This window comes from Syngnathoides biaculeatus, chromosome 9 (genome assembly GCF_019802595.1).
Source record: "Syngnathoides biaculeatus isolate LvHL_M chromosome 9, ASM1980259v1, whole genome shotgun sequence".
In the NCBI taxonomy this organism is placed as follows: domain Eukaryota; kingdom Metazoa; phylum Chordata; class Actinopteri; order Syngnathiformes; family Syngnathidae; genus Syngnathoides; species Syngnathoides biaculeatus.
In genome coordinates, this window is record NC_084648.1 from 9807986 (window position 1) to 9831701 (window position 23716).

General features: G+C 44.3%; 3 protein-coding genes across 7 annotated transcripts in view; all 3 read right to left on the reverse strand.

The window, feature by feature from the left end:
• Nucleotides 1-3500, reverse strand: part of usp34 (ubiquitin specific peptidase 34) — a 67241-nt gene extending 63741 nt beyond the window's left edge. For 2 of the 5 annotated variants that reach the window (XM_061829137.1, XM_061829139.1), the window contains exon 1: nt 2596-2847. In XM_061829137.1, coding sequence (XP_061685121.1) covers nt 2596-2719 — 124 coding nt within the window. In that variant the 5' untranslated portion in view covers nt 2720-2847. Of the gene's footprint in view, nt 1-2286; nt 2299-2595; nt 2848-2908 lie in introns of those variants that run through there. The other 3 variants (XM_061829136.1, XM_061829138.1, XM_061829140.1) reach the window with 3 other exon arrangements.
• Nucleotides 3501-4701: 1201 nt separating this feature from the next.
• Nucleotides 4702-15818, reverse strand: fam161a (FAM161 centrosomal protein A). The gene is made up of 8 exons (XM_061830975.1): nt 15470-15818; nt 12320-12561; nt 11611-12124; nt 8676-9289; nt 6943-7110; nt 6616-6715; nt 6082-6206; nt 4702-5910 (listed from the first exon to the last, which is right to left on the reverse strand). The coding sequence occupies exons 1-8, from the start codon at nt 15635-15637 to the stop codon at nt 5670-5672; spliced, it is 2172 nt and encodes a 723-aa protein (XP_061686959.1). The 5' UTR covers nt 15638-15818; the 3' UTR covers nt 4702-5669.
• Nucleotides 15819-16580: 762 nt separating this feature from the next.
• On the reverse strand, nt 16581-23410 carry cct4 (chaperonin containing TCP1, subunit 4 (delta)). Its single transcript, XM_061830480.1, has 13 exons — nt 23122-23410; nt 22756-22808; nt 22591-22680; nt 22389-22497; nt 22007-22271; nt 21130-21262; nt 20914-21053; nt 20755-20851; nt 19684-19794; nt 19487-19617; nt 18574-18808; nt 16783-16896; nt 16581-16701 (listed from the first exon to the last, which is right to left on the reverse strand). The coding sequence occupies exons 1-13, from the start codon at nt 23225-23227 to the stop codon at nt 16687-16689; spliced, it is 1599 nt and encodes a 532-aa protein (XP_061686464.1). The 5' UTR covers nt 23228-23410; the 3' UTR covers nt 16581-16686.
• Between the last annotated feature and the right edge of the window lie 306 nt (nt 23411-23716).

The following is a 23716-nucleotide window of genomic DNA, read 5'->3' on the forward strand; positions in this document are numbered from 1 at the left end:
TGCAAGCGTGTGCTGCTGCAGCAGCAAGGCAAGTTCAAAGGTCAGCGGCACACAACATATGGAACCGCCAGTTGAACAGAGAAACACACCTGACAACACCAACAGCACTTTCTAAGCACCACAATTTTGGAGTACAAGATTAAGAGTAGGGTGCGAATTTCTGTTTGTTACATCAATTGAGGGAGAGAAGTGCCACCATGTGGGAAGTTGAATATGGTAGGCACCTCACTGTCGAACAGCGTATGTATACATATGGTACAAATAGTATGTTGCAGAAGTTGTGATTGTGAAGAAATATTCAGCTCATGGAATGAATGATGAACGCCATGCAGTGAGTCAGTGTCTTTCACGATGCCTTTCTTAGTGCTATATGAACAAACATTAATATGTCACATAATCCAATATTTTACATTAGCAGATACTAAGGTTGGGACGCTACTTTGTTCAATACGCTCCGCATGGGACAATACCCACTTAAAGGCTGCAATTTTTTTGGCTTTGCCATTTACTCGGCATTGATGCTGACCACGTTACGAAAACATTCGACCCACGTTATAATGCCATACATATTTCATCAATATGAATTGACTTCCCGACCTCCGTACGTAAATGCAACACTTTGATAAAGCGCAGGTTGATCAGGCATGAACACGAGAACCACGCTTAATCCACCTGTTACACAAATATTGTTTGTTGTTGTTTCTGTAAAAAAATATATATATATTTTACTACTACATTGATGTGTATAAAATTAATCAAAGAATAAGACAGTTTACCATTTGAAAATGTTTGAATAACTAACAAGAAATATGTTACATTGTTCCATACTGCACAAAATACAGCTTTTTGTAACAAATAAAACGATAACGAGAGAGAGATAAGAAAAAAACTTGTCTCCATGTGCAAAACACAAACCGAAAATGTATCGAACTGAGGCCCAAAAACCGAGGTACAGATACCGGTACCGTGGCTTGCCTGTACCAACCAACCCCTCGTGGATAATGTAAATATTAATGTAAATATGCAGCATATAGTGTGTGAATAATACATAAGATGTGAATTTGGTAAATTAGTGGCGTTTACAATTGTGCGAATCAGTACCTTGCAGGTGCGTACATGGAATAAACTATAAAGGTCATATAGACATGATTGAGAATATATTAAAAAAGTGAGCATTATGCCATAGAGATACAAACATTGACTATGGTGCAAGTGTTCAACATGAGAGGCATATTACCATGTAAATGTGCTCAGTTAAAGGCATATAGGCGCAATAAAGGTATATTAACATTAAATAAGCGGTAAGTATGAAACATTACAGGTAATATTCAAGTGTACAGGTGCAGAGACATTAAATTAATGACATAGATATACATTAGGTGTTACACTCGGAGATCCAACTGTCAAACAAATGCGAGAATGATGCAATGCACTTATTGCTCTTTCAGTGTCCCTAATTCTGTGTCCGACGACCACCACCTCTTTTCATTAGTAACTGCAACAAATCACATTCATAGGATTATTAATGGAATAAATGCGCATGTTGAGCACAAAGGATGTAATTTAGTGCACCTCTGCGAGACTAACGACAGTGGGGGGAAAGCGTTTTGGGGAATATTTAAACGCAGACAGCACGGCCTGGTTAGCATATCGATGCTAAATTTAGCTTCTGTTGACTTGTCCTCACTTGGCGTTGACAACGCGAGCTAAGAAACCCCAAACTAACTGCTCACAAGTAAAAGTGAACAACAAAGGAAGCATTTGTGAACCACGTCAAAGACGAATAAAAGTCATTTGGCAAGAAAAATAAACGCAATTTGACGCTACCTTAGCCGGCGCTAGCATCTATAGAGATTTTACTAGGTTTGCCACATTAGATAGAAAGAAGGACATACACGAGATAAAAGTTAAGTTCGCATAAACGTAGAAGGGTTGTCACTTAAGCGATCGCTAGGATGCCATTCGTCCCACAAAACAAAGGAGCTGACAAACTAACATCAAACAAACTTGGCGAGCTTCATTAGCCTATGGGGCTAACTTTCCTGCCTAATTTCAATATCCCCACATTTTGTCAAGCATTCAACAATAAACTGACTGACGACAACTGTCTCCCACTTCAAGCGACAACTTTTGTTTTGACAGACAGAAAGACAGCAGCCCCTAATCTGTCTGACACTAAAATGATAAATAAATTTGACTTTTTTTTGCAGTGATGACTGGACATAGATTGGCGTCAGGCATTGAAATACACAAAACAAGAGGGGGGGGGGTGCTCGGGTAACAAACCTGTTTGCAGATACCACGTACAGACGAGCTAACGGCTACAATATTTACTAGTTTACTCGGATATGAACAATCGGGCAGAAACAGGAGATCATTTGAGTTAAGTTTAAAGATGGATAAACGACGTGTGGCTGTCAGGCAAAAGGAATTGAGCCCAAAACAAAAGGCAGATGCTTGAGCTGACAAACATCCAACAAAGTGGCTAGCGACACTAGCCCGACGAGCTAACTTTGCTGGCCTGCAATTCAACATTTTGATACAATTTTAACATTTGTTTTTGACGTCCTTGCGGGGAAGCAAATGAGTAGTTACCCCTTCCCCAACAGGCAAGAGACCCGAGGACGTCTGTCTTGCACTTGTCTTTTTGACAGGGGGGACCGACAGACAGACAGACAGACAAGGCCCCCCCCCCTTCCCCATCAATCTGTCCAATCATACGGACCGACAAGTATACACGAAAGGCCTGGACGACGGTCGTTAAAATGGAAACAAACACGATCACAACTGAAGACAGACAGAAAGTTGTACGGCTCTAACGTTAGCCGGTAGATGACGTTGATCGTGTGTGTGTGTGTGTGTGTGTGTGTGTGTGTGTGTTATTGGGCGAGCAGGTTGCCCTCCTCACTTTCGTTCAGAACCTCCACCAGCTCGGCGCAGTTTTCACACATTGTTGGCGCAGAGGACGGCCCGAGTGCTCCGCCTCAAACCATCGCTCCGGACGGGGGAAGGTGGCCGCCTGGCTGGGGTGGAAGGGGGGGGAGGGATTGACTTCCAGGCTGCCCGTTGCTGCTCAGGGCTCCAAAAAGGAGACGAAGACGGGCCCCTCCGCGGAGGCTCCAGCCGTCGGTTGGCCGGCCAGGGCTTGGAGCTTCTCGTCGGCGAGGTGGCGGTCGACGTTCGCATCCGAGAGGCGCAGGAGGGCAACTGACAGGCGGCCGAGCGACGCTGAATGAGGCCGAGTCACTTTGCAGGCGGCTGGACGTTAGTTTGGAGAGTAGAGACGGCCGCCATGTTTAAAAAAGGAGGGAGGACGGGGGTTGATGGTTGACGCAGCGTGCGACGCTCTTCGGCCTGTTCCGGCTTTTTCCGGCCACATCGTGTGCAGCCTTTCAGCTTTCTTCTGAGATATCGCGAGATCGTGTTATGACGTCACATTATTTCCCCAAATCTATTTTAAAATTCACATGTATTTTGCGGTTTTATTCATAGTGTTACTTATCATTGGCACATCATTGGTCCATCTGACGAAAGAAGCACTAGATCATATTTTTAGAATCAATTATTCTGTCGATTATTCCATTGCTTAATCCGATTAAACGTGTATTTTACATTGAAGTTCGTTCTATATTTTTTTGGGAAGCAATTAGTTATTTGATGGATTTAAGATTAAACAGAACCAAACAAACAACCGTTGATCGTGATATTGTTCTCAGTACTTGGCAAACCTTTAGAAACAGAAACCAAAATTTTGGGGTGATGATTCATGCAACGGGCAACCAGTTTGAAATACTGTACACTTTTGAGGGTGCTTCAGGTTCATGTTATTCAATCTCCAGCTGCAAATAATTATTTTGTAACGCTGAATTTAATATATTTTTAGTTGATCAGTTGGATTTTTTGTTTGTCCTTAATATTTCAGAAAACAAGAAATGTTTTCCAAAATAAAAGCAATGTGTTATCCTGACTAAATCCAAACGATGGGGAGTGCATCATGGAGGACAAAAGATATCTGGGAGTATTTAGGGTTCAGGCTGCAGTTAGTGCATTGTAAAAAAAAATTAAATCAAACAATGCCGCTAAATTAGTCAATTACTAAATAGTTGTCGATTGATTGTGACACAACTAAGCACTACTTTAACATTTGTTTGGGAACTTTTAAAACCTTTTGAAAAGTGACTCAAATTCTAAAACACTCATTTTCCTTCTAAATGACAGAAAATAATGTGGCTTGTAAAATCTGATTTGACTCCTGTAATTACACTACAAAATGGCTCTGAAATGTATTTCAATAAAAAAAATATTTTCGCTGTCAATTTTCAACAATAACTATTTTGAATAAAACACTTTGACGCTTTGCTAATGTTGTGGAGAGAGTAATTAAAAATAATGTAAATTAGCAAATAAATGAGAGAAAAAAGCGTTTTTCAGATTAGAGACTGGCAATATCAAACCTTTAAACCGGAATGTGGAGGTGGAAAAAAATACTCCATTAAAAATACCTGTATCATTTACTAAAGTATAGTACCACGACAAAGCACTTTGTTACTTCCCACCAATGAAGACAATTGATGACTTCAGAACAGTTTATTGATGAATATATAACGTGTAATAATATAACGTGTAGTTTAACAGTGATTTACAATATACACGTGATTTTACTGTACAAAGCAGCGACGGGATCAAGTCACTTGCAAGTCAAATCTCCAGTCTTACCTGCAGTAAAAAGTAAGTTTCGGGTCCTTATAAAATATGTCCTTAAGGTCAAATAATATTTTAGTTTAATAGTTTGTAAGTTACGGCTCATCTTGACTCAAGTCCTGAGTCTTTAACTCCCAATTCAAGTGAAGTCTAAAGTCCATCCATCAATCTTCTTTGCCGCTTACCCTCACGAGGGTCGCAGGGAGTGCTGGAGCCTATCCCAACTGTCAACGGGCAGGAGGCGGGGTACACCCCGAACTGGTTGCCAGCCAATCGCAGGGCACATGGAGACAAACAGCTGCACTCATAATCACACCTCGGGGCAATTTAGAGTGTCCAATTAATGTTGCATGTTTTCGGGAGGAAACCGGAGTGCCCAGAGAAAACCCACTCAGGAACGGGGAGAACATGCAAACTCCACACAGGCGGGTCCGGGATTGAACCCGGGAGCACAGAACTGTAAGGCCAACGCTTTACCAGCTGCGCCACCGTGCTCCCGAAGTCTAAAGTGTTCCCTTTTTTTGTCTAGTCACAACTAAGTCATAAAAAGTGACTCAATGGTAGTTTGTTTTTGTGGCTATGGATGGAACAGAGGACCATTTCTACACCCTCAACAGGGTCCCAGAAAAGGGCACGGGCAGACCTTACCAACAGTGGTGCCCTAGATTAGATCTTATATGAAGCCCCCTCATTTAGTAATTGACATTCATTAGCCCAAAAAATTCAAGAGCATTGTTTTCATCATTGTCGCGAATTTAGAAATCACTGAAGTCAATGGACATGATCAACAAATTAGAGATACAAAAAAATCTGACACACTCTAAATTTAGGGTTTAAGCTACAGACACTTATAAATACTTGTAGAGGATGTCGACTATCCGCAAAATTTGTCACTGGTCCTGTTCCCTAACCCTCAAGAATAGTGAGGGTCCGCTGTACACTTTGCAACATCCTCTTCCCGACTGCTGCTAAGGATCTTCCTCCTCCTCATCTCGCTTCTCGTCGTCAGCCTCCTCGTCATCGTCGCAGTCCTCGTGATCGTCCGAGTAGTGGCAACTACCGTCGGAATGACTTCGCTTGCCGTCCTCGCTGCCGTCACGAGAACCTTTGCCGCTCTGCTCCTCATCCTCCTGGTCTCGGTCATCCAGGAAGACCTTGCGGTAGCAGACGGGCTCCGAGGCGGCACCGTCCCCGGACTCTGAAGGCTCGCTGGCCAGGACGAGAGAAAAATAACCAGAAAAGGCTTCATCGTCAATGTGTGTCCTCGCGGATGTTCACTGCTAGCAAAACACATTCTTGACAACTTAGTGACTTTTCTCTTCAGTCTATTTGTCAACAAAGCAATCGAGTTTAATTCCCGCATGAAAACAGAGCATTTACCGCGTGCCATCAGTGCGTGTGCTTGCCGCCGCCACCGCCGCCTTCCTGCAGAGGAAGTCCTCGTTCAGGTGAACTCCGTGCAGCTTGTCAGCAAAACGCTTCTGTGCCGCCTGTTTGGCGTTCTTCTGTTATGTCATTAGAGCACATATTCAGAATCGGAATAAATATACTGCAAAAAAAGAAGACTGGTTTAATTTGCTACCATGCTTGTAACTCATGAACACTTATATCTAACATAATCTTTTTTATACATATATGGAAGTGCCGTTAATCCGCTCTAGCCTCCCCCACACCACCAAAAAAAATGTTTGTGATTTTTTTTATTGAGACAACTAGCACTCTATAATATCATATATGATAAAGACAAGACAACTGCCAAATAGATGGGAAATAATTAAACATTCATCCATCCATTTTTTTTCGGTTCAGGCCAATGGAAGTCAGTATCAACCTGTCTCATGTTTACAAGCAGTTTGTGGTCTATAACTATAACAACAACAACAACAACAACAACTGTTGGGTGGTGTCGTGTACCTGCGCAACCTGTTCGAGCAGCAGTGGTCTTCCTTTTACACGCTCCTCAATCTCTTTGATTTCCTGCTGATATTCCTTCCTCCGCTGGCGGTCTTGTTTCCTGAACAAGGGAACACGAAGCACACGCTATCCCCTTTTCACGCTTACTCTCAGAAAATCAACCTGCACATTTCCTTGCGTCTGAGGTGTTGAGAAAATTGTTGCCAACCATACGTGGTGCCGGTGTCAATGAAATATGTGATAAAAGGAAGCCGGATCGACTGCAATTTCCTACAAGTGGGAGTTAAAGTCACCGTGCAGATCGTCTTTGTGTCTGGCGCCTCTCACCTGAATTCTTGGAGTTTGTGGCCGTACGTGTGGATGAGCGCCAGGTGCGGATCGTTGGCGCTGGCCCGCTTTTGCACCAGTTTCTGGAGCTTCTTCTCGCGCTCCTTCTGCCTCTCGGTCCAGCGCGCCTCCTCCTGCTCAGCCCTCCTCCTGCGCTCCAGAGCCTGCCTGCCCGTGCAGTCACAAAGTCAAATCGGAAGCTGCGTTTTTTCACCTCCAAAATATTTCTAACTTAGTACTGTAATTTCCAGCTAAAAAGCCGCGACTTTTTTCACACGCTTTCAACCCTGCGGTTTATGCGGTGATGCGGCTAATTTGTGCATTTTTTTATAACGGCCGCAAGGGGGCACTGGAGCGGAAAAGGCAAGAGTGAGACCGGTGGAATATATGTACCGAGGAAGTGACTTTTACTAGTTCGGCCCTGTTAGTGCTGTGCTAGCGTGTTCCTGCCGTGTACCAGCGGTATGTTTTTTTTAAATGGCATTAGCGCGGTGCTAGCGTTACCGCGGCGCTAGTGTTAAACTCTCTGTGTACCATCTTTCTTTGTAAATATCTCATGTCCCAATGTGGTTTTCAATGTGGCCAATTGCGGCTTTTACACAGCTGCGGCCTATGTATGTATCAAATGGTATTTCCTTTACAAATGTACTGGGTGAGGCTTATAACAAGGTGTGCTCTGTAAACTGGGAGTTACGGTATTTCTGCAAAGTATTGACACTGCTTCACTTTTTCCACATTTTTTTATGTTACACCCTTCTTCCAAAATGGACTCAATTTTATTTTCATCCAAATTGTACACACAATTCTCCATCATGACAATGTGAACAAAGTTGAATACTTGGTGATTTCTTTTTTTTTTTTTTATTTTCAATTACACTTAAGGTTTTTTTTTTTCATGTTATTACATGTCTGACTCTATTTTGTCTATCCATCTCTAAATATATGTTTATATGTTTGTATTGTTTCAAAGGTGTTTAAGGTCTTTAAACCTTAAAAAATTAGGTGCCCCCAATGCTATAAACACATGCATACGATTTTATGTAAAAAGGTTATTTCTATATTCCAGATTTTTACTTATCGCAGTGCCGGCTGGAACCAAACTCCTAGAATGGAGGAGGGGATATTAGCTCCGATACCACTAGTAATTTTGATAAATAAGATTTCAATTATCCATCCATCCATACATGCATTTTCTTAGCCGCTTATCCTCACAAGCGTCACGAGAGTGGAGCCAATGGCAGCCCTCAATGGGCAGGAGGCGGGGTACACCCTGAACAAGTTGCCAGCCAATCGCAGAGCACATGCAGACAGATAACAGTCGCATTCACAATCACACCTGGGGGCAATTTAGAGTGTCCAACTAATGTTGCATGTTTTTGGGATGTGGAAGGAAACTGGAGTGCCCGGAGAAAACCCACGCAGGCACGAGGAGGACATGCAAACTCCACACAGTGAGGGCTGGAATTGAACCCGGGTCCTCGGAACTGCGAGGCGAACGCTTTCCAGCTGCTCCACCGTGCCGCCGTATAGTTCATTGGAAAATCTTTTTTCCCGCTTTACAATGTGCTGTCAGTCAAATGTACTTACAGAATGAGGATCTTTGAAGGATCTACAGAGACTTCTGGAGGGGCGGGGGTGGCGGGGGGTTCTCGGGAGGAGACTCAGTCACTCTGGAGGTCGGTAAGGAGGCTGCGGTCTACAAGGAGGAGGAGTGGGAGGAGGAGACGGGGTACCTCACGGCCTCGTGTCGTTTCTTGGAGGCGTCCGTGTCCTTGGCGGGCAGGAGCTCCATGCTCCCCGAGAGGGACGAGCAGAGGCTGGAGTTTGCTGTGTGCGAGCTCTTGACGTACGGCCAGCGAAGCGCCTGCGGGCTGCCCCGCTCCTTCTCCACCTCAGCCAGGATGCGCTCGCGGTGCGAAGGGATCTGAGCCGTCCTCAGTTGAAAGGGCTCGCACGCCGTCGTGGGCTTCACCTCTTTGGTCCGCTCCACATGCTTCTGGAAGCGTTTGAAGCTGGCGTCAAAGTCGGGCACGTCCTTGTTGATGTGTGGCCGGTGAGTGAAGGTCTGGGGTTGGTCTTTGGTCTTCTTGCTCTCCGCCAGTCTTTTGGTGAGCGTGCTCGGAGGTGCGGCGGCGCTGAAGAGCATCTCCTGGGCTCTCATCTGCTTCTTGATGGATCGGTAGAGCTGCTCTTCCTTCCTCAGCTCCCCCGCCGATGCCGCGTACACCGACCTGGGCACCGGCTTGGCCTTGAATGGCTTCACCCGCTCTTGCTGGCTCGGCTCCTGAGGCTGCTGCTGCTGGCGCTGCTCCTTCTTCAGACGCTCCCTCTCCAGGAAGCTGAAGGGCTTGGAGAGAGTGCCCAGCAAGGTTAGTATAGAATTGAAGAAAATCCCCCAAAGAATATCAAATGAAATAGAAGTAAAAAAGTTAAAAAAAAAAAAAAAAAAAAAGTAGAAGAAGAGAGAGAGAAAGAAAAGCATAATAACTTACTGATATTGCATCGGGGATCTCATTTGATGTGCGTCCCGCATCTGAGATGCACAAACATTAGCAGGGACGCATAAAGTTGGATCAATTTGGGTTTTAGGACACAGCACTATGGATTAGTAGTCCATTGAGGTGCTGTAAATCCAGCATGTTTGTATGATATTTTTTGGAAGGGACAGGACTCTTATCGAGTGCGACTAGTTTGGTCACATATGCGGTGTAATTTCTTATTAATGGGCGGGGGGAAATCTGACCAGTCATTTGAAAAAGAAAAAAAAACCATTTCTACAACTTTAAAGCACACGCGAAACTTATCCTGGTCTCTAAACCAATCAAAGAAGGGCAGGATGTCTAATAGGCCATGTGCTTGTGTGTGTGTGTCGGTGTGTGTGCGCACATGGACACGTGTGTTACAAACGCAGGCACACGTTTACTCAAAGCTAAGTTTTCTGATGGTGACCCGTTCGCTGCACTTCCAGAATGTGAAATGACGGAGTCCCAAAGCCTAAATCCACCACGACGAAGCGAGAACATTTTGGATTCAAGCCAGATGAACGCAGCCATCCTGCTACGACCAGGAAATTGCTGTGTCAAATTTCTATGAAGTCACAATGAAGACAAACAACTTAGAACCTCAGAGTGACTAAATCCATTTGAAACGCAACCATCCGACCCAATTTCTTCAGCTGGGAACAAAAAAAAAAACACACACAGTGGAACATTTCCCATTTCCCGTCCGTTTGCAATTATGGAATGCAAATATTAACGTCACAGCATATATGGTGTACGTACTGTATAATATAAAGGGATGTGGCCAGTGACCATGTTGTCAAACCAGCGTTTAAAGCTGTGGTTTTCAAACTCGGGGGCGCGCGGCAACATGACGGGGGACACAGATTTTTTCCCCCCAAATAACAGTGCATAGGTTGCCCCAAAAATTCACAAATAAGTGAAAAAAAAAAAAAAACATTTATTCCAATAAATAATGTATCTTTATTCATCTATTTATGCCAGTGAGGCACAATGACAGACAGAACAAAAAAAAATCATCTTCTATTAGATGGCAGGAAGTACATACAGTAATTAATTGATCCATTTTTGGTGACATTTACTTTTGTTGGTGTGCCGTGGGATTTTTCAATTGTAAAATATGTGACTTGGTTTTATAAAGGTTGGAAATCACTGTTTTAAAGAAGTCAGGACCTGGAATGGATTCATTTTATTTCTATGCAAGCAAATGGCAGCAATTACCGTACTTTCCAACCTATAAGCCGTGACTTTTTTCCACAGCCTTTTAACCCTGCGGCTTATGCGGTGACGCGGCTAATTTGTGTATTTTTTCTAACGGCCGCAAGGGGGAAAAGGTAAGAGTGAGACCGGTGGAATGTATGTGCCAAGGAAGTGACTTTTACCGGTATGGTTTTTTTATAGGCCCTGTTAGCCCTGCGGTAGGATTAGCACTATGCTCGCATGTTGCTGCTGCGTTACTGCTGTGTCGCAATGATTTTTACCAGTATGTTTTTTTTAACTGTCCCTGTTAGCGCCGCGCTAGCTCTAGCGTGTTGCTGCTGTGTTACTGCCGCATCTCAGTGATTTAGGTATGTTTTTTTTTTTAACCCCAGCCCTGTTCGTGTTGCTGCCGTGGCTGTATTTTTTTTTTCACCGGTGCATTGTTTTATTTTTTTTAAAAACAGCCCTTTTCGCGCTAACGTGTTGTTGCTATGTTAAGCTAAGATAAGATATTAAAACTTTGAAAACTTTTTCTGTGCACCATCTTTCTTTGTAAATATCTCGTGTTAAATGTGGGTTTCAATGTGGGCAGGTGCGGATTTTACACGGGTGCGATTTATGTATGTACCAAATGGTATGGATAGGTTTCCAATTAGGCCGTCTTGTGTGTCATAGAGGTCAGAAAACACAGGTGATAGGTGAAACGTGACGTTTTTTTTTATTGTTAATTCATCCGATTGGTCTTAGGACTGTGGTGACGTCATTGTACAAATGTACTGGGTGAGGCTAATAATCAGGTGCGCTCTGTAGGCCGGGAATTACGGTACTTTGGTTGAGTAGTGAGAGCAATTGTTTCAAGATCAGATTAGTCTGAGAATGAGTTAATTTCCTGAACTGAGCTCTGACTTTAAAACGAAAGAAAAAAAAAAAAAACCTGAACTATTGAAACCTTGGTCTTGAGGTGGCGTTCTTCCCGCATGCTCCGACGTTGTGCCTGGCGTCGCTCCCGCAGGTCGTCGTAAAGCGGCAGGTGGACGTGCGCCGGCACGGGGCTGGCGCGGAACTTGTTCTGGCACTCGGACATCTCCTCCAGCTGTCGTCTCAGCTCGGCGTTCTCCAGCTCCACCTCCGAGCGCGTCTTGATGCCTCGCCGCCGCCGCTCGGCCTCGCGCAGTGTCATCCGGAAAGGCTTGGGGACCGTCGCCCTGGGAACGCTCCTTCGCTGGGGCCGGAAGCCACCGCGGTCTCCCGGCAACGACGCGGACAGGTGGCGTGTTCGGGGCGAAAGCTTGAAGTCGGTCCACATGTTCTTGATGAATTCTTTGGGGGAGAACAGCTGGCCTTTCTCCACATCAGAACCCGAAGCGTCGTCTTCGTCCGACGACGCGGGCGAGCCGAAACTTCTCCGGAGCTCCGCAGCCGAGTGAGACTTCCTTAGATGTAGTGACCCGCCGCCGCCGCTGCTGTTGAGACATAGACACTATTAGAGATACATGGAAAGATACAACACTACTGGATCTTGTTACAAGACCTGATGCAGTGTCCGATAAAAGAATACGCTCATTATGTGCTGCTGACACGGTTCTCGTTAATATATATATTATTCCTGTTTGCCAAGCGCAGAGAAAAAGTTGTGAGGATGACAAGCCACGGCTGACCCGTGTTGGTGGCGTGGCGTGTTGTTGGTGTGAAGCTGCAGTTTGTGGTGGTACATGCTCTCCAGCTCCGCCATGGTGCGCAGGTGCGCCTTCTTCAGCTCCTCCAGCTTGCTGTAGTACTCCTCGTTGGAGAAGAAGATGTCGCGCAGGTTCACGCGCTCGCCGCCTGCCGCTCTCCAGTCCTTCGCTGCCGGTGCGGCGCCGACCGCGACCCTGTTGTTGCACCCTTCCTCGTACGCCGCCTGGAGGCGCAAAATGGAAGCGTCCTCAATTTCCACATTGGGAAAGTCCGGAGATCTCGTTTGATGTGCTTCCCCCGTCAAAGACGCACAAAAATGAGGAGGAATTCATAAATCGTGTAAATCGTAAATTTCATAAATTTGATTTGATACTATTTCGTCCTGGACGGCACGGTGGCTCAGCTGGTAAAAGTGTTGTCCTCACAGTTCTGATGTCCCGGGTTCAATCCCAGACCTGCCAGTGTGGAGTTTGCATGGTCTCGCCGTGCCTGCGTGGGTTTTGTCTGGGCACTCAGGTTTCCTCCCACATCCCAAAACCAAGGTGTGATTGTGAATCCGGCTGTTTGTCTCTATGTGCCCTGCGATTGGCTGGCAACCAGTTCAGAGTGTACCCTGCCTCCTGCCTGTTGACAGCTGGGATAGAGTCCAGCACTCCCCGCGACCTTTTTGTGGATAAGCAGCTAAGAAAAGGGATGAATTAAAACATTTTCTGTCCAAGTGATGGCTCATAATGAAAAATAAAAAAAGTTAAGTTGAGGCACATTTGCTTTGATCATTGATTTCTTTTTACGCTTGTTAAGATTGTTAAAATTGGACTTAAGAGGTTACAATGTCATTTTGCGTTCCGCCATCTTCAAAGATCACAATACGCTGGTTAACTGTTCACGTTTTTATCACCGTTGTGCGTCAGCATACAATGGAACGTTGTAGTTTAAGCCTATTAGGGCTCCATATGGAGGGAGGCCCACCAAAGGCAGCTTAACAAGGCGGCGGCGGGGGCGGCGACCGTGGCCAAAAGCGGCCTCCCTCCGAACACTGAGCGTGCCAGTCGGGGCGGATGAGGGATTACCATCATATGACCAGAACGCTGTCTAATCTAGTCCACAAATAGACAGCGGGACAACGTTCGCATCCGCTCGGCACACAAGCGCCCATTGAACATAAAAAGACCAAATTCTGCCTGACACAAATAATGGAAATGCTATTTATTCTGAAGACTAGTTTAAAAAAAAAATCTGTCACATATTTTAAAATCAGTCGAATAAACACTAAACTGATGTTATACGGGCAAATATTTAAGAAAAACTAATGTCAAATATACCATTAAAAATGTCATCTATTCAATAAACTAATGTTAAACACTCAATTTAAAAAATCCGGCAGGTATGAAATCAACTAATATAAAATATCCAATAAACTGTTTCTAAATTCCTCACGGCCTTAGATCAGGGGTGTCTCTCTCTTTTTTTTTTGTCTTGGGCCGCATTGTCGTTATGATTTCCCTCAGAGGGGCGAACCATAGAAATGTTAAATACATTCATCCATCCATTTTCTTCACTGCTTATCCTCACGAGGGTTGCGGGGAGTGCTGGAGGCTATCCCAGCTGTCAACGGGGAGGAGGCGAGGTACACCCTGAACTGGTTGCCAGCCAATCGCAGGGCACATCGAGACAAAACAGCCGCACTCACAATCACACCTAGGGGTAATTTAGAAAGTCCAATTAATGTTGCATTTTTTTGGGATGTGGGAGGAAACCGGAGTGCCCGGAGGAAACCCACGCAGGCACGGGGAGAACACGCAAACTCCACACAGGCGGGACCGGGGTACAATCCGGGTCCTCAGAACTATGAGGCCAACGCTTTACCAGCAGAACCACCGTGCCGCAAAAATTTTTAATCATTAAATCATATTATTAGACACAAATTATGGGATAATTACTTCTGAAATCAGAAATCAAGGATAACAGTTTCTTCAAGTTTTGTTTAAATGACTGCAGAAAAGGGTCTGGTAACAGTAAATTACAATGCCTCAACAATATTGATTATTATGATAACAATTTGTAATTTGGGTGCGTATTTGAGCAAAAATCACATAAGTTGACAAACATGACTTGCTTACAGGCCTCATAAAGTGATGCGGCGGGCCGCATCTGGGCCCCGGGCCTTACGTTTGACACTTATGCATTAGATAGTGTTTGTCTTTGGCACAGGTGTCAAACTCAAGGCCAGGGGGCCTGATCCGGCCCACCGCATGATTTTATGTGGCCCGCAAAGGCAAATCATGTACATCAACTTCCATGATTTTTGTGATAATCTGTAACAAAGCGCAAACAATTTTGAAGCTGAGAGGAGATGGAAAATCCATCGGCGTAATTGCACAAACATTAGATTGAGCCTATACAACAATTTACAAAGCCCTGACAAGCAAAGAAACTACTGGCGTACCGAGCAACAGGCCTTTATCAACTGACAGCAACATTGCGCGAAAACCCCCAAAGATTTTTTTTTTCAACATTCACAAAAACTTCAATATTTAATGGTCATTTCTCAAGCATTGTTCTCTTAGCCAACTCATCTGATACGATTGTTAGGTCGATTGTAGGGTCTGATCATGTCGTCAAATTCATTCGTGTTCCTCTCCCATCATTCATATTTTTGTTTTCATCAGTATAATTTCCTCCACTACGACTTCATTGTTGCTTGGTTGACGCCCGCACTCGTGATTCTGAGGGCCTTGGGCAGATTACAGTGAGATGGCAACACGTAAAAGATGAAATCTGATTGGACCCTTCCAGCCTCCTGCTCCAAAAAAAAAAAAAAAAAAAAAAATCTATTTAAATAAGTAGAAGCTGGGCAGCCAAGGCTGCACGTTGTGAAATTATGTTGGAAATGAATTTGTTAAAATAAATAGCATAATTAATTCATCATTTAATTGAGTTGTAGTAGCTTTTGATAGTTAGTGTTTATGCTAGCAGGTTAAAGGGCCTCACACCGCTGACGACGTGTAAACTATGTCAACTGGAACGACTAAAATTTGTATTTACAGTATTTAATTGTCAATGAACTAAAAAAAAAAAAAAAAAAAAGTGTAGTCCTGTTGACTTGCGGCCGGCCAGGTTGGGGTGTTTACCTGGTCCTTCTTATCCTGGTAGCCGTCCCGGTTGTCGGCGTACGTCGTGGCCGTGTAGGGCGCTTCTTTGTCCCGCTCGTAGGAAGCCAGCGGCGCCCTGGTGTGGGGGTCCACCGGCCGCTTCAGACACGACGTCACCAGCGCGTTGTCGCGGTGCGCGCTGGCCATGATGACACGCTAAGAAAGTCTCTTACTGTCCTATGTCAGTGTACTTTTTTTGCACAAGTGTTCAATTGCCTTAAAACACACACACACAAAAAATTGTTGGAGAGCTTTGATCCTGTTACGCGTGCTCGCAACCACCTGGTGCTTAAACATGAAGCACCGGTTGCCAACCAACGAAAGCGGCTCGTTGTCAAGGAAGTGACGTAAGAGAAAGGCGTGTCAATACAAACTAAGAGGAATAAGAAAGTTGATTCGTCTTCTAATATTTTCAACGTTAAAAATGCAACTGTGGTGTCGTTTAAAAAAAAATATAATTTTCAAATATTTACTGAAACATGAAATAAAAACGTGGCAGGGCAATGAAGTGGAAATCGCAGTTAGCATGTGTCCATAATTTGCCTAGGAGAGGCATTCAATTGATTTCATTCAATACGAAATCAAATATTTTAATTCAAGCAATCCAATATTCTTTGGATATTTATACGATACACAATTAGGGAATGTCAAGTACTGACCGACTTTATTACAAACTTTTGAATAATAGTGAAACCATTACAAAAAAATAATAATTGGCATGCACATTGCTATTTTTGCAATATTACTTTTGTAACGCTAAGTTAAAGATGACTTGGGCAATGGTGGTATTACACTTAAAGCTTTTATTTTTTAAAAGTCTTTTGCCGTTTTTAAATAATCTAAAGCACATTGAGTTAGCTTGTGTATGAAACGCACAATAAATGCACCTTGCTTTTATTTTAATACTTTTAAAAAATGCATTCTCCATCTGTGCCAGTTGCCAACTTTGTTTCTGTAAAGATGATTTTCCACATCCTGAAATTTGTGATTATGCTCATAAACAGAGAATAAAGTTTGAAAAAAATAACATCTGACCTCATTTGCATATGTCAGATTAAACGTGATGTTCAACAAAGAAATAAGAGTTGACTGTAATATCGCAAAGAAAGAGTCTTTTATTAATTTATGCAACCTTTCAAGAGCATCAGTAACACAGGCTGGGGAGTCATCGGACCCTCGCCAACCGAGCAAGCGCCTTATCGAGTGTTCACCTGCAAACAAAAAGCAGAGCGATAAATAAAATGAAGTGTGAACACATGCAAATGTGACGTAAATGCGGGTCACGGGCGTACCACGTCGTCGATTTTGAGAATACTGCGGACCGTCTCGGTTGCCAAGGTGAGTGCGCTGATGGACACCAGTAACGGCTGCACCACCAGCTCCTCCAGAATGTTGGAGATACCGCCCTGAGAGTAAAAACAGACAATCCAGATTTTGGGGACCAATCAAAGAGTGTAATTGAGGAGGGGGAGGGGAAAAAAAAAAAAAAAAAAAAAAAAAACAGATCCAGTCACAAGATGGAGCAATGTGTTTATTTAAATGACTTGTTCATTTACTCCATCTACTTGTGGACTTAGTGATGCCTCGGTCATCGACCGCAATCCGTTCCAATAAACGGTTTGAGAAGTGATTTGTTCGAAAACCGAATTGATGTTTCCCATTAAAAGGAATGAAAAAAGAAATAATGCGTTCCAAGCCTTAAAAAAAAAAAAAAAAAAAAAAAAAACCTATGTTTTAAAGCATTTTTTTTTTAGCTTTTCCTGATAATAAACTGCATAGTAGAAATACATGTTTAGTTTAAATACTTTATACAGTAAAATAATTTAAGAAATATATTTATTTTTTGCTTAATATGTATGCTTTAGTAGTAGAGTAAACTAGGCTGGGAGTAGATTGTCGCATCTTTAGCGACTTGGCCCTCAGCCTTGCAAACTTTTTTTTTTTTAAACTAACAAAAGTGCAAAATAATTTTAAACAAGCAACTTCCTTTCTTTGGAGCCACGATTGGGAGTTAATACGGTAGTCCTCGATAAGAAGAAGAAAAAAAAAAAAAACATAACAAAACGTGTCGTGGGTGGGTCAGCTGCTTGCGCCGCCCGCATTATGTTATTTTCGGGGTTTTTGGCGGCGTGGGAATTCACAACAAAGCGCGTCGTGGGTCAGCTTGTCTGCCCGCGTGCAAAATGTTATTTCCGGGATTGCTCGGGGTCGTTCGAGTACCGATTTTCGTTCAAAAACAGAAGTAAAAATATCTCAAAATTTTTGTTTGAAAACAGATTTGTTCGAAAATTGGGACGTTCGAGAGCCGAGGCTTTACTGTGATTGCTCAACAAAGTTCACAATAAATTAACTTTGTCCATCTATTTAGGTCAGTAAGGCATTGTGACTGACAAAGGAAAATGAAACACAAAGTAATTAATGTAGCCACATTTTTGTTTGTTGTGTGCTCTGAGATTTTTCAATTGTAAAATATGTGCTTTGGCTAAACAATGGTGGCAAATTACTTCTACAGTCAGGTCATGTATTCTATAAAGTCAGGAGAAACCAACATGACATGACAGAAATAACGGGTGCTAACTTACTGTTTTTAAATTACTTCGCAGACACCAAAATCTTACACCATAATTCAACAGAACGCCTGCAAGTTCACTTAGAAGGGTTTCTGCTAGCACTGTCTTGCTAAGTTATATAACGTTTTTTTTTTTTTTTTGCCAGCTCGTGAGCGGTATTTTATTAAAAGTATGAACATAACCTCGCCTCCCTTCAAGAGTCAGAGCATGGATAAGATCCAGCACGCCTGTGACCCGAGTGAGGACTAGCGATATGGAAAATGGATGTACGTTAGCATTTTACTAGCGGACATAGTTCAGACGGTTGGAGGTTTATAATTGTTGCCAAGTCTGTCATTTCTACTAACCCGTCCGTCTATGACGTTTTGCATTATGTTAGCATTAAGCTACGGTCTTTGATTATATTGTGGTTCAAGGTTAAATATGGCCAATGTGTGTGGGGTTAGGAAAACTAAAACTGCTTCTTAAATCTGGTCTCTCTATATCACAGAACATAAATTTTAAATATCGTACCTTGCGCACATTGATACCAGCCATCTTATCTCCCTGGGCGTGCCTGTTGCGCAGCTCAGTGACGGTGCAGATGGGGTTGAGGCCAGCGTTCTCGGCCAGCGTGGACGGGATCACTTCCAGGGCGTCGGCGTACGCCCGCACGCAGTACGCCTCCATGCCGGCCAGCGTGCGCGAGTACTCGGCCAGCCGCACCGCCAGCTCGATCTCGGGGGCGCCGCCGCCCGCGATCAATGCCCTGCAGGGACACACGGAAGTTCAACCTCTTCGCCATGTTCCAAAACGACAAGACCGTTGGCATCGCGCCATGTTTGAATGCCCCTTCTTCACCAGGCTGACGATCAACCGGGTAAGAAGAAAACAGGAACACGTCAACGTTAATCTGCCTCCACTTGTTACGCCCCAACACGATGGGAATGTGAAGGGGCGCCTTTGAAGGAGGTTCAGGAAGAACAACAAGACTAGCTTTTTTTTTTTTTTTTTTTAAAAGAACAAGCATTTTTTTAGTTGGTCATTTGAAAAGTAGCTCTCCCGGCAAAAATTAATCAATATGATGGTACTCTAAAATGAGTCGATAGTGACATCCCTTGCCATCTTTCCTTCTCTGATGACCTTGTGTATGAGTACTGATTAGATCTGGACCCACTGGGATGGACCCTCCAGATCCTGTATTTCTCCATGTCCAATTGCCTGCCTACTTTGTCCGGTTATTATTAATCATCTGCACACCTGTTCTACCATTTCAGTTACAAATCCCAACACCATTGCAGTGTAATTTTATAGATATGTGAACGTTTTGGACTTGTCTCTTGTAAGTCTTTGTTCTATTTTTGATTGTATTACTGGAGTTACCCGCTTTTGTGATGAAGTTAACTAAAACGGGCGTCAATGTGTGCATGAGAGCGCGGCAACTGACCTCTTTTTGACCAGGCATCGGATGACGCAAAGAGCGTCGTGGATGGATCGCTCGGCCTCCTCAATCACCAGCTTGTTGGAGCCCCTCACGACGATGCTCACAGTCTTTCCGGGATTGGCGCAGCCGGTGATCTGAGGACAGCGGGATCAATGAGGCAAGACGGCTCATTTCCTTAACCAATGTGATCGCCAACGCACCTTGATGAGCTTGCCCGAGCCGTCCAGGTTGACCTCCTCCGCCATCTCTGCCATGCCGAGCATCTCGGGAGTGAAGTGGTCGATGTGGGCGATGGGCTTGGTGCCGATGGTCTAGAAAAGCACATTTTAATTACCATAACTTCCAGCCTATAAACCGCGACTTTTTTCACTAGCTTTCAACCCTGCAGTCTATGCGGTGATCCGGCGAATTTGTGCATTTTTTCCACAAGGGGGGCACTCGAGCGGAAAAGGTAAGAGTGAAACAAGGGGAATATATGTGCCGAGGAAGTGACTTTTAGCAGTCCGGCCCTGTTAGTGCTGCACTAGCATGGTACTGCCATGTCTCAGTGATCTTTACCGGTATGTTTGTTTTTTTTTTCAAACCGGCCCTGTTAGCGTGGCGGGGCTAGCGTTAAACTCTCTGCGTACAGTCTTTCTTTGTAAATATCTCATGTTTCAATGTGAGTACTTGCGGCTTTTACAACGCTGCGGCGTATGTATGTACCAAATGGTATTTACTTTACAAATGTACTGGGTGAGGCTTGTAACCAGGTGCGCTCTGTTGGCCGGAAATTACGGTACAATTTGTTTACATTTAGGCTGCGTTGTATGTTTGCAAAAACATTTATTTTCCATGTCCATCAGCTTGGTACACTCAAAGAATTTTCAAATCTTAAAAGTTTTTTTTCCCTAATCTGCGACAGAACCCACATACACAGATTTAAAAAAAAAAAAAAAAAAAAAAGTCTCATTCACCAATTTTAGTCTTATTAACTTATAAGACTTAGCCGTGATACACACAATGACAATCAGCCCGTTTTTCTGCCGATTTCCCACTTTCTTGACTAAGCACATCAAATTGCCTAAAGATAGCTTGGATTGGGCTCCACCATGCCCATGACACCAGTGAGGATAAGCGGTATGGAAAATGGATGGATTGTTATTTATATTTGTTGTGTTGTCGTTTTCACCAATTTGAATTCAATAAACTCCGTTAACGGCCAAGCCCTACGACAGCTATCGTTTTAGAATGGTGTTTGGATGTACACTGCGTGTTTGTGAGGCGCTTACCTTGCAGATAAACTCAATTTCTTCCCTCTCGATCTCCTTCACTACCATAATCTTCATCTTGTTGAGGAAGTGAAGGGCCAGGTCGCTCAGGGCGTCCCTGTGACAGCATTAGTGTCACAACACACATTTCAACATGTAATGCTACATGCTTCGTCCGACCTGAGGATGGACTTCTGGATGAGCAGCACATTGCAGCCTGCCTTCTTGATCTGCTTGACCATGTTGAGGATGTATGCACGCTCCTCACGCAGCACCCGGTCCATCTGAGCATAATCTGACACCACGATCTGGTTGTCCATCTGTCACATGCGAAAAAAACGACATTGTTTTAATGGCTCCGCTAAATGGCGCGGCTCGCTGTTTGAGGACACTCACGTCGGTTTTGGGCGGAGACAAGCAGAACTGGATCAGGCCGATCTTGGCCTTCTCCACTCTGCTGACTCCGGCACTTGCCACCTTCTGGGTCAGCACCAGCCCGTCCACCAGCTCGCAGTCGTCAATGGTGCCCCTGAAACACGCAAATACACATCAATTTCCTCCATTTGTATGTTAAGGCAAATCATGCGCATCAACAATGATATTTTGCAAAAACACTAAAATTGATTATTGGACTATTTCATTTTCTTCAAGTCTGTTTAGCTTGTCAGGCAAGTCAAAAATCAATCCTTAGGTTGAATTGAGGTAACAAGAGTCTTCCTGTTTGGAGAAATTGCAGCGCCTGTCCTTGTCTTCTATAAACTATGAGACAATTACCATAATTTCCGGCCAATAATCTGCAACTTTTTTCCATACACTTTCAACCCTGCGGTTTATGTGGTGATGCGGCTAATTTGTGCATTTTTTCTAATGGTTGCAAGGGGGCAGTCGAACGGAAAAGGTATGAGTTAGACCGTGGGAATATATGTGCCGAGGAAGTGACATTTACCGGTCTGACCCTGTTAGCGCTGCGCTAGCGTGTTACTGTCGTGTCTCAGTGATTTTTACCAGTATGTTCTTTTTTTAAACAGGCTCTGTTAGCGCGGCGGCGGTAGCGTTAAACTCTGTGTGCTGTCTTTGTAAATACCTCGTGTTTCAAAGTGGGCACTTGCGGCTTTTACACGGCTGCGCCCTATGTATGTACCAAATGGTATTTCCTTTACGAATGTACTGGGTGAGGCTTTTAACTAGGTGCGCTCTGTAGGCCAGAAATTACGGTATATGATTAAACTAACAATATCAATATTAGCAAAAATGTTACGCCCGTCCGTCTCACCCGAGCTTCTTGATTACTTTGATGTCCTGCAGGTCCACACCAGTGGCGGTGGCGGGGTCAATAACACGCATGACGGCGTCCACGCTCATTGGCGCCAGCAGGCTGGAGTACTGCGACACCACCTTGGAGCACAGCGACGTGGTGGCGCTGTTGAGCAGGGTCTCGCGGTCGCTCAGTTCCACTGGCCGGCTCATGGTCGTTAGCACCTCGACGCCTTTGTCCACGGCCTTCTGGAATGACTCCGATATGATGGTGGGGTGGATGCCTGAAGAGGTGGACGGTGAGACAACCGACATTTAATACTGTGTGTGCCAAAATATCTATGAGAGAAACTGGTATCAGTACTTGATACAACCCTGTATTGGGTATTCATGAAAGCTACCTTTCTGGAGCAGTTTGGAGCAGGCGTCCAAGAGGGCGCCGGCGATCACGACTACCGAGGTGGTGCCGTCGCCTGCTTCGATGTCCTGAGCTTTGGACAGCTCCACCAGCTGCAACACGCACACACATCGTACACCGTCACCCATGACAGACACACGCTGGCGAGTACTGACTGATGCTTTTGGACTGCGGAAGGAACGTACCATTTTGGCGGCGGGGTGCAACACCTGCATCTGCTTCAAGATGGTGGCCCCGTCGTTGGTGATGGTCACGTCGCCTTTCTCATCCTGGATCTGAAATAAGAAAAAGATTTGAGTTAGCAAAGCTGAGGAGCCACTGAAGTGTTTTGGTGTGATACCCTCACTGACCATTTTGTCCATGCCTTTGGGCCCCAAGCTGGTTCTGATGGCGTCTGCCACGGCTGTGAATTAGGCCCGGCAAATGAATTAGCAAAATTGTTAATTATTGCACTTCATGAGAGATATTAGCAGGCCTCTGATAATAATTATTCATATTAAAACACAACAATGTTTTCTTTGGGGGCGGAACTGATTCCTTGGAACATGACAGAGAAGGAGAAGCGTTGACGGCCGAGGATTCGGGAAGATATTATAAGCTATTTTCACATTTGCACTCACGTATATGGACCATTGGGACATGCATGCGGTTCTGGATTTCTATTTTGGCCAATCCCTCCTAATAACAACCCTAAAAGGCTCGTAATTTGGAATTACCTTTCGCCGCAGAGATGTTACTGAAGCGGATTTGAGCCGGCTTGTCGCGGTCCACGTACGCCCCTCCTTTGTTTTTGCCTCCGTTTCCAGCCTTCGGTACAGCCATCGCGACTTTATAATCGATGGAAAACGTCGAAGGGAACCTTCAGAGCAGGACAGACGTGTCCCGCAGATGAAACGGCGAGTTTTGACTTGTGATGGTTTAGGATTTTGAGATGTCCACCACCCAACTCACTTCGGAAGCTTCGAGAGCCAGCGGTGAAGAGGGCGCACAAAGATGACGTAGATAGACAGTACTAGTTGAGCGCCGAAAGAACAGATCGTTACACAGTAAAGTACTTTGGAGATATTTCACATCATTGTTGTATCGTGAAATAAACATTTTTTTAAAAATTACAAATCGTGTTTTTGGATGTATTGCTCTAGTTTAACACATAAATAAAAATCAAATATCCATCCATTTTCTGTGTGGAATTATGTTTTCATATTTTGTTTTAAGCCGCTTATCCTCACAAGGTTAGCGGGAGTGCTGGACCCTGTCCCAGCAATCATTGGGCAGGAGGCAGGGTACACCCTGAACTGGTTACGGAATTAA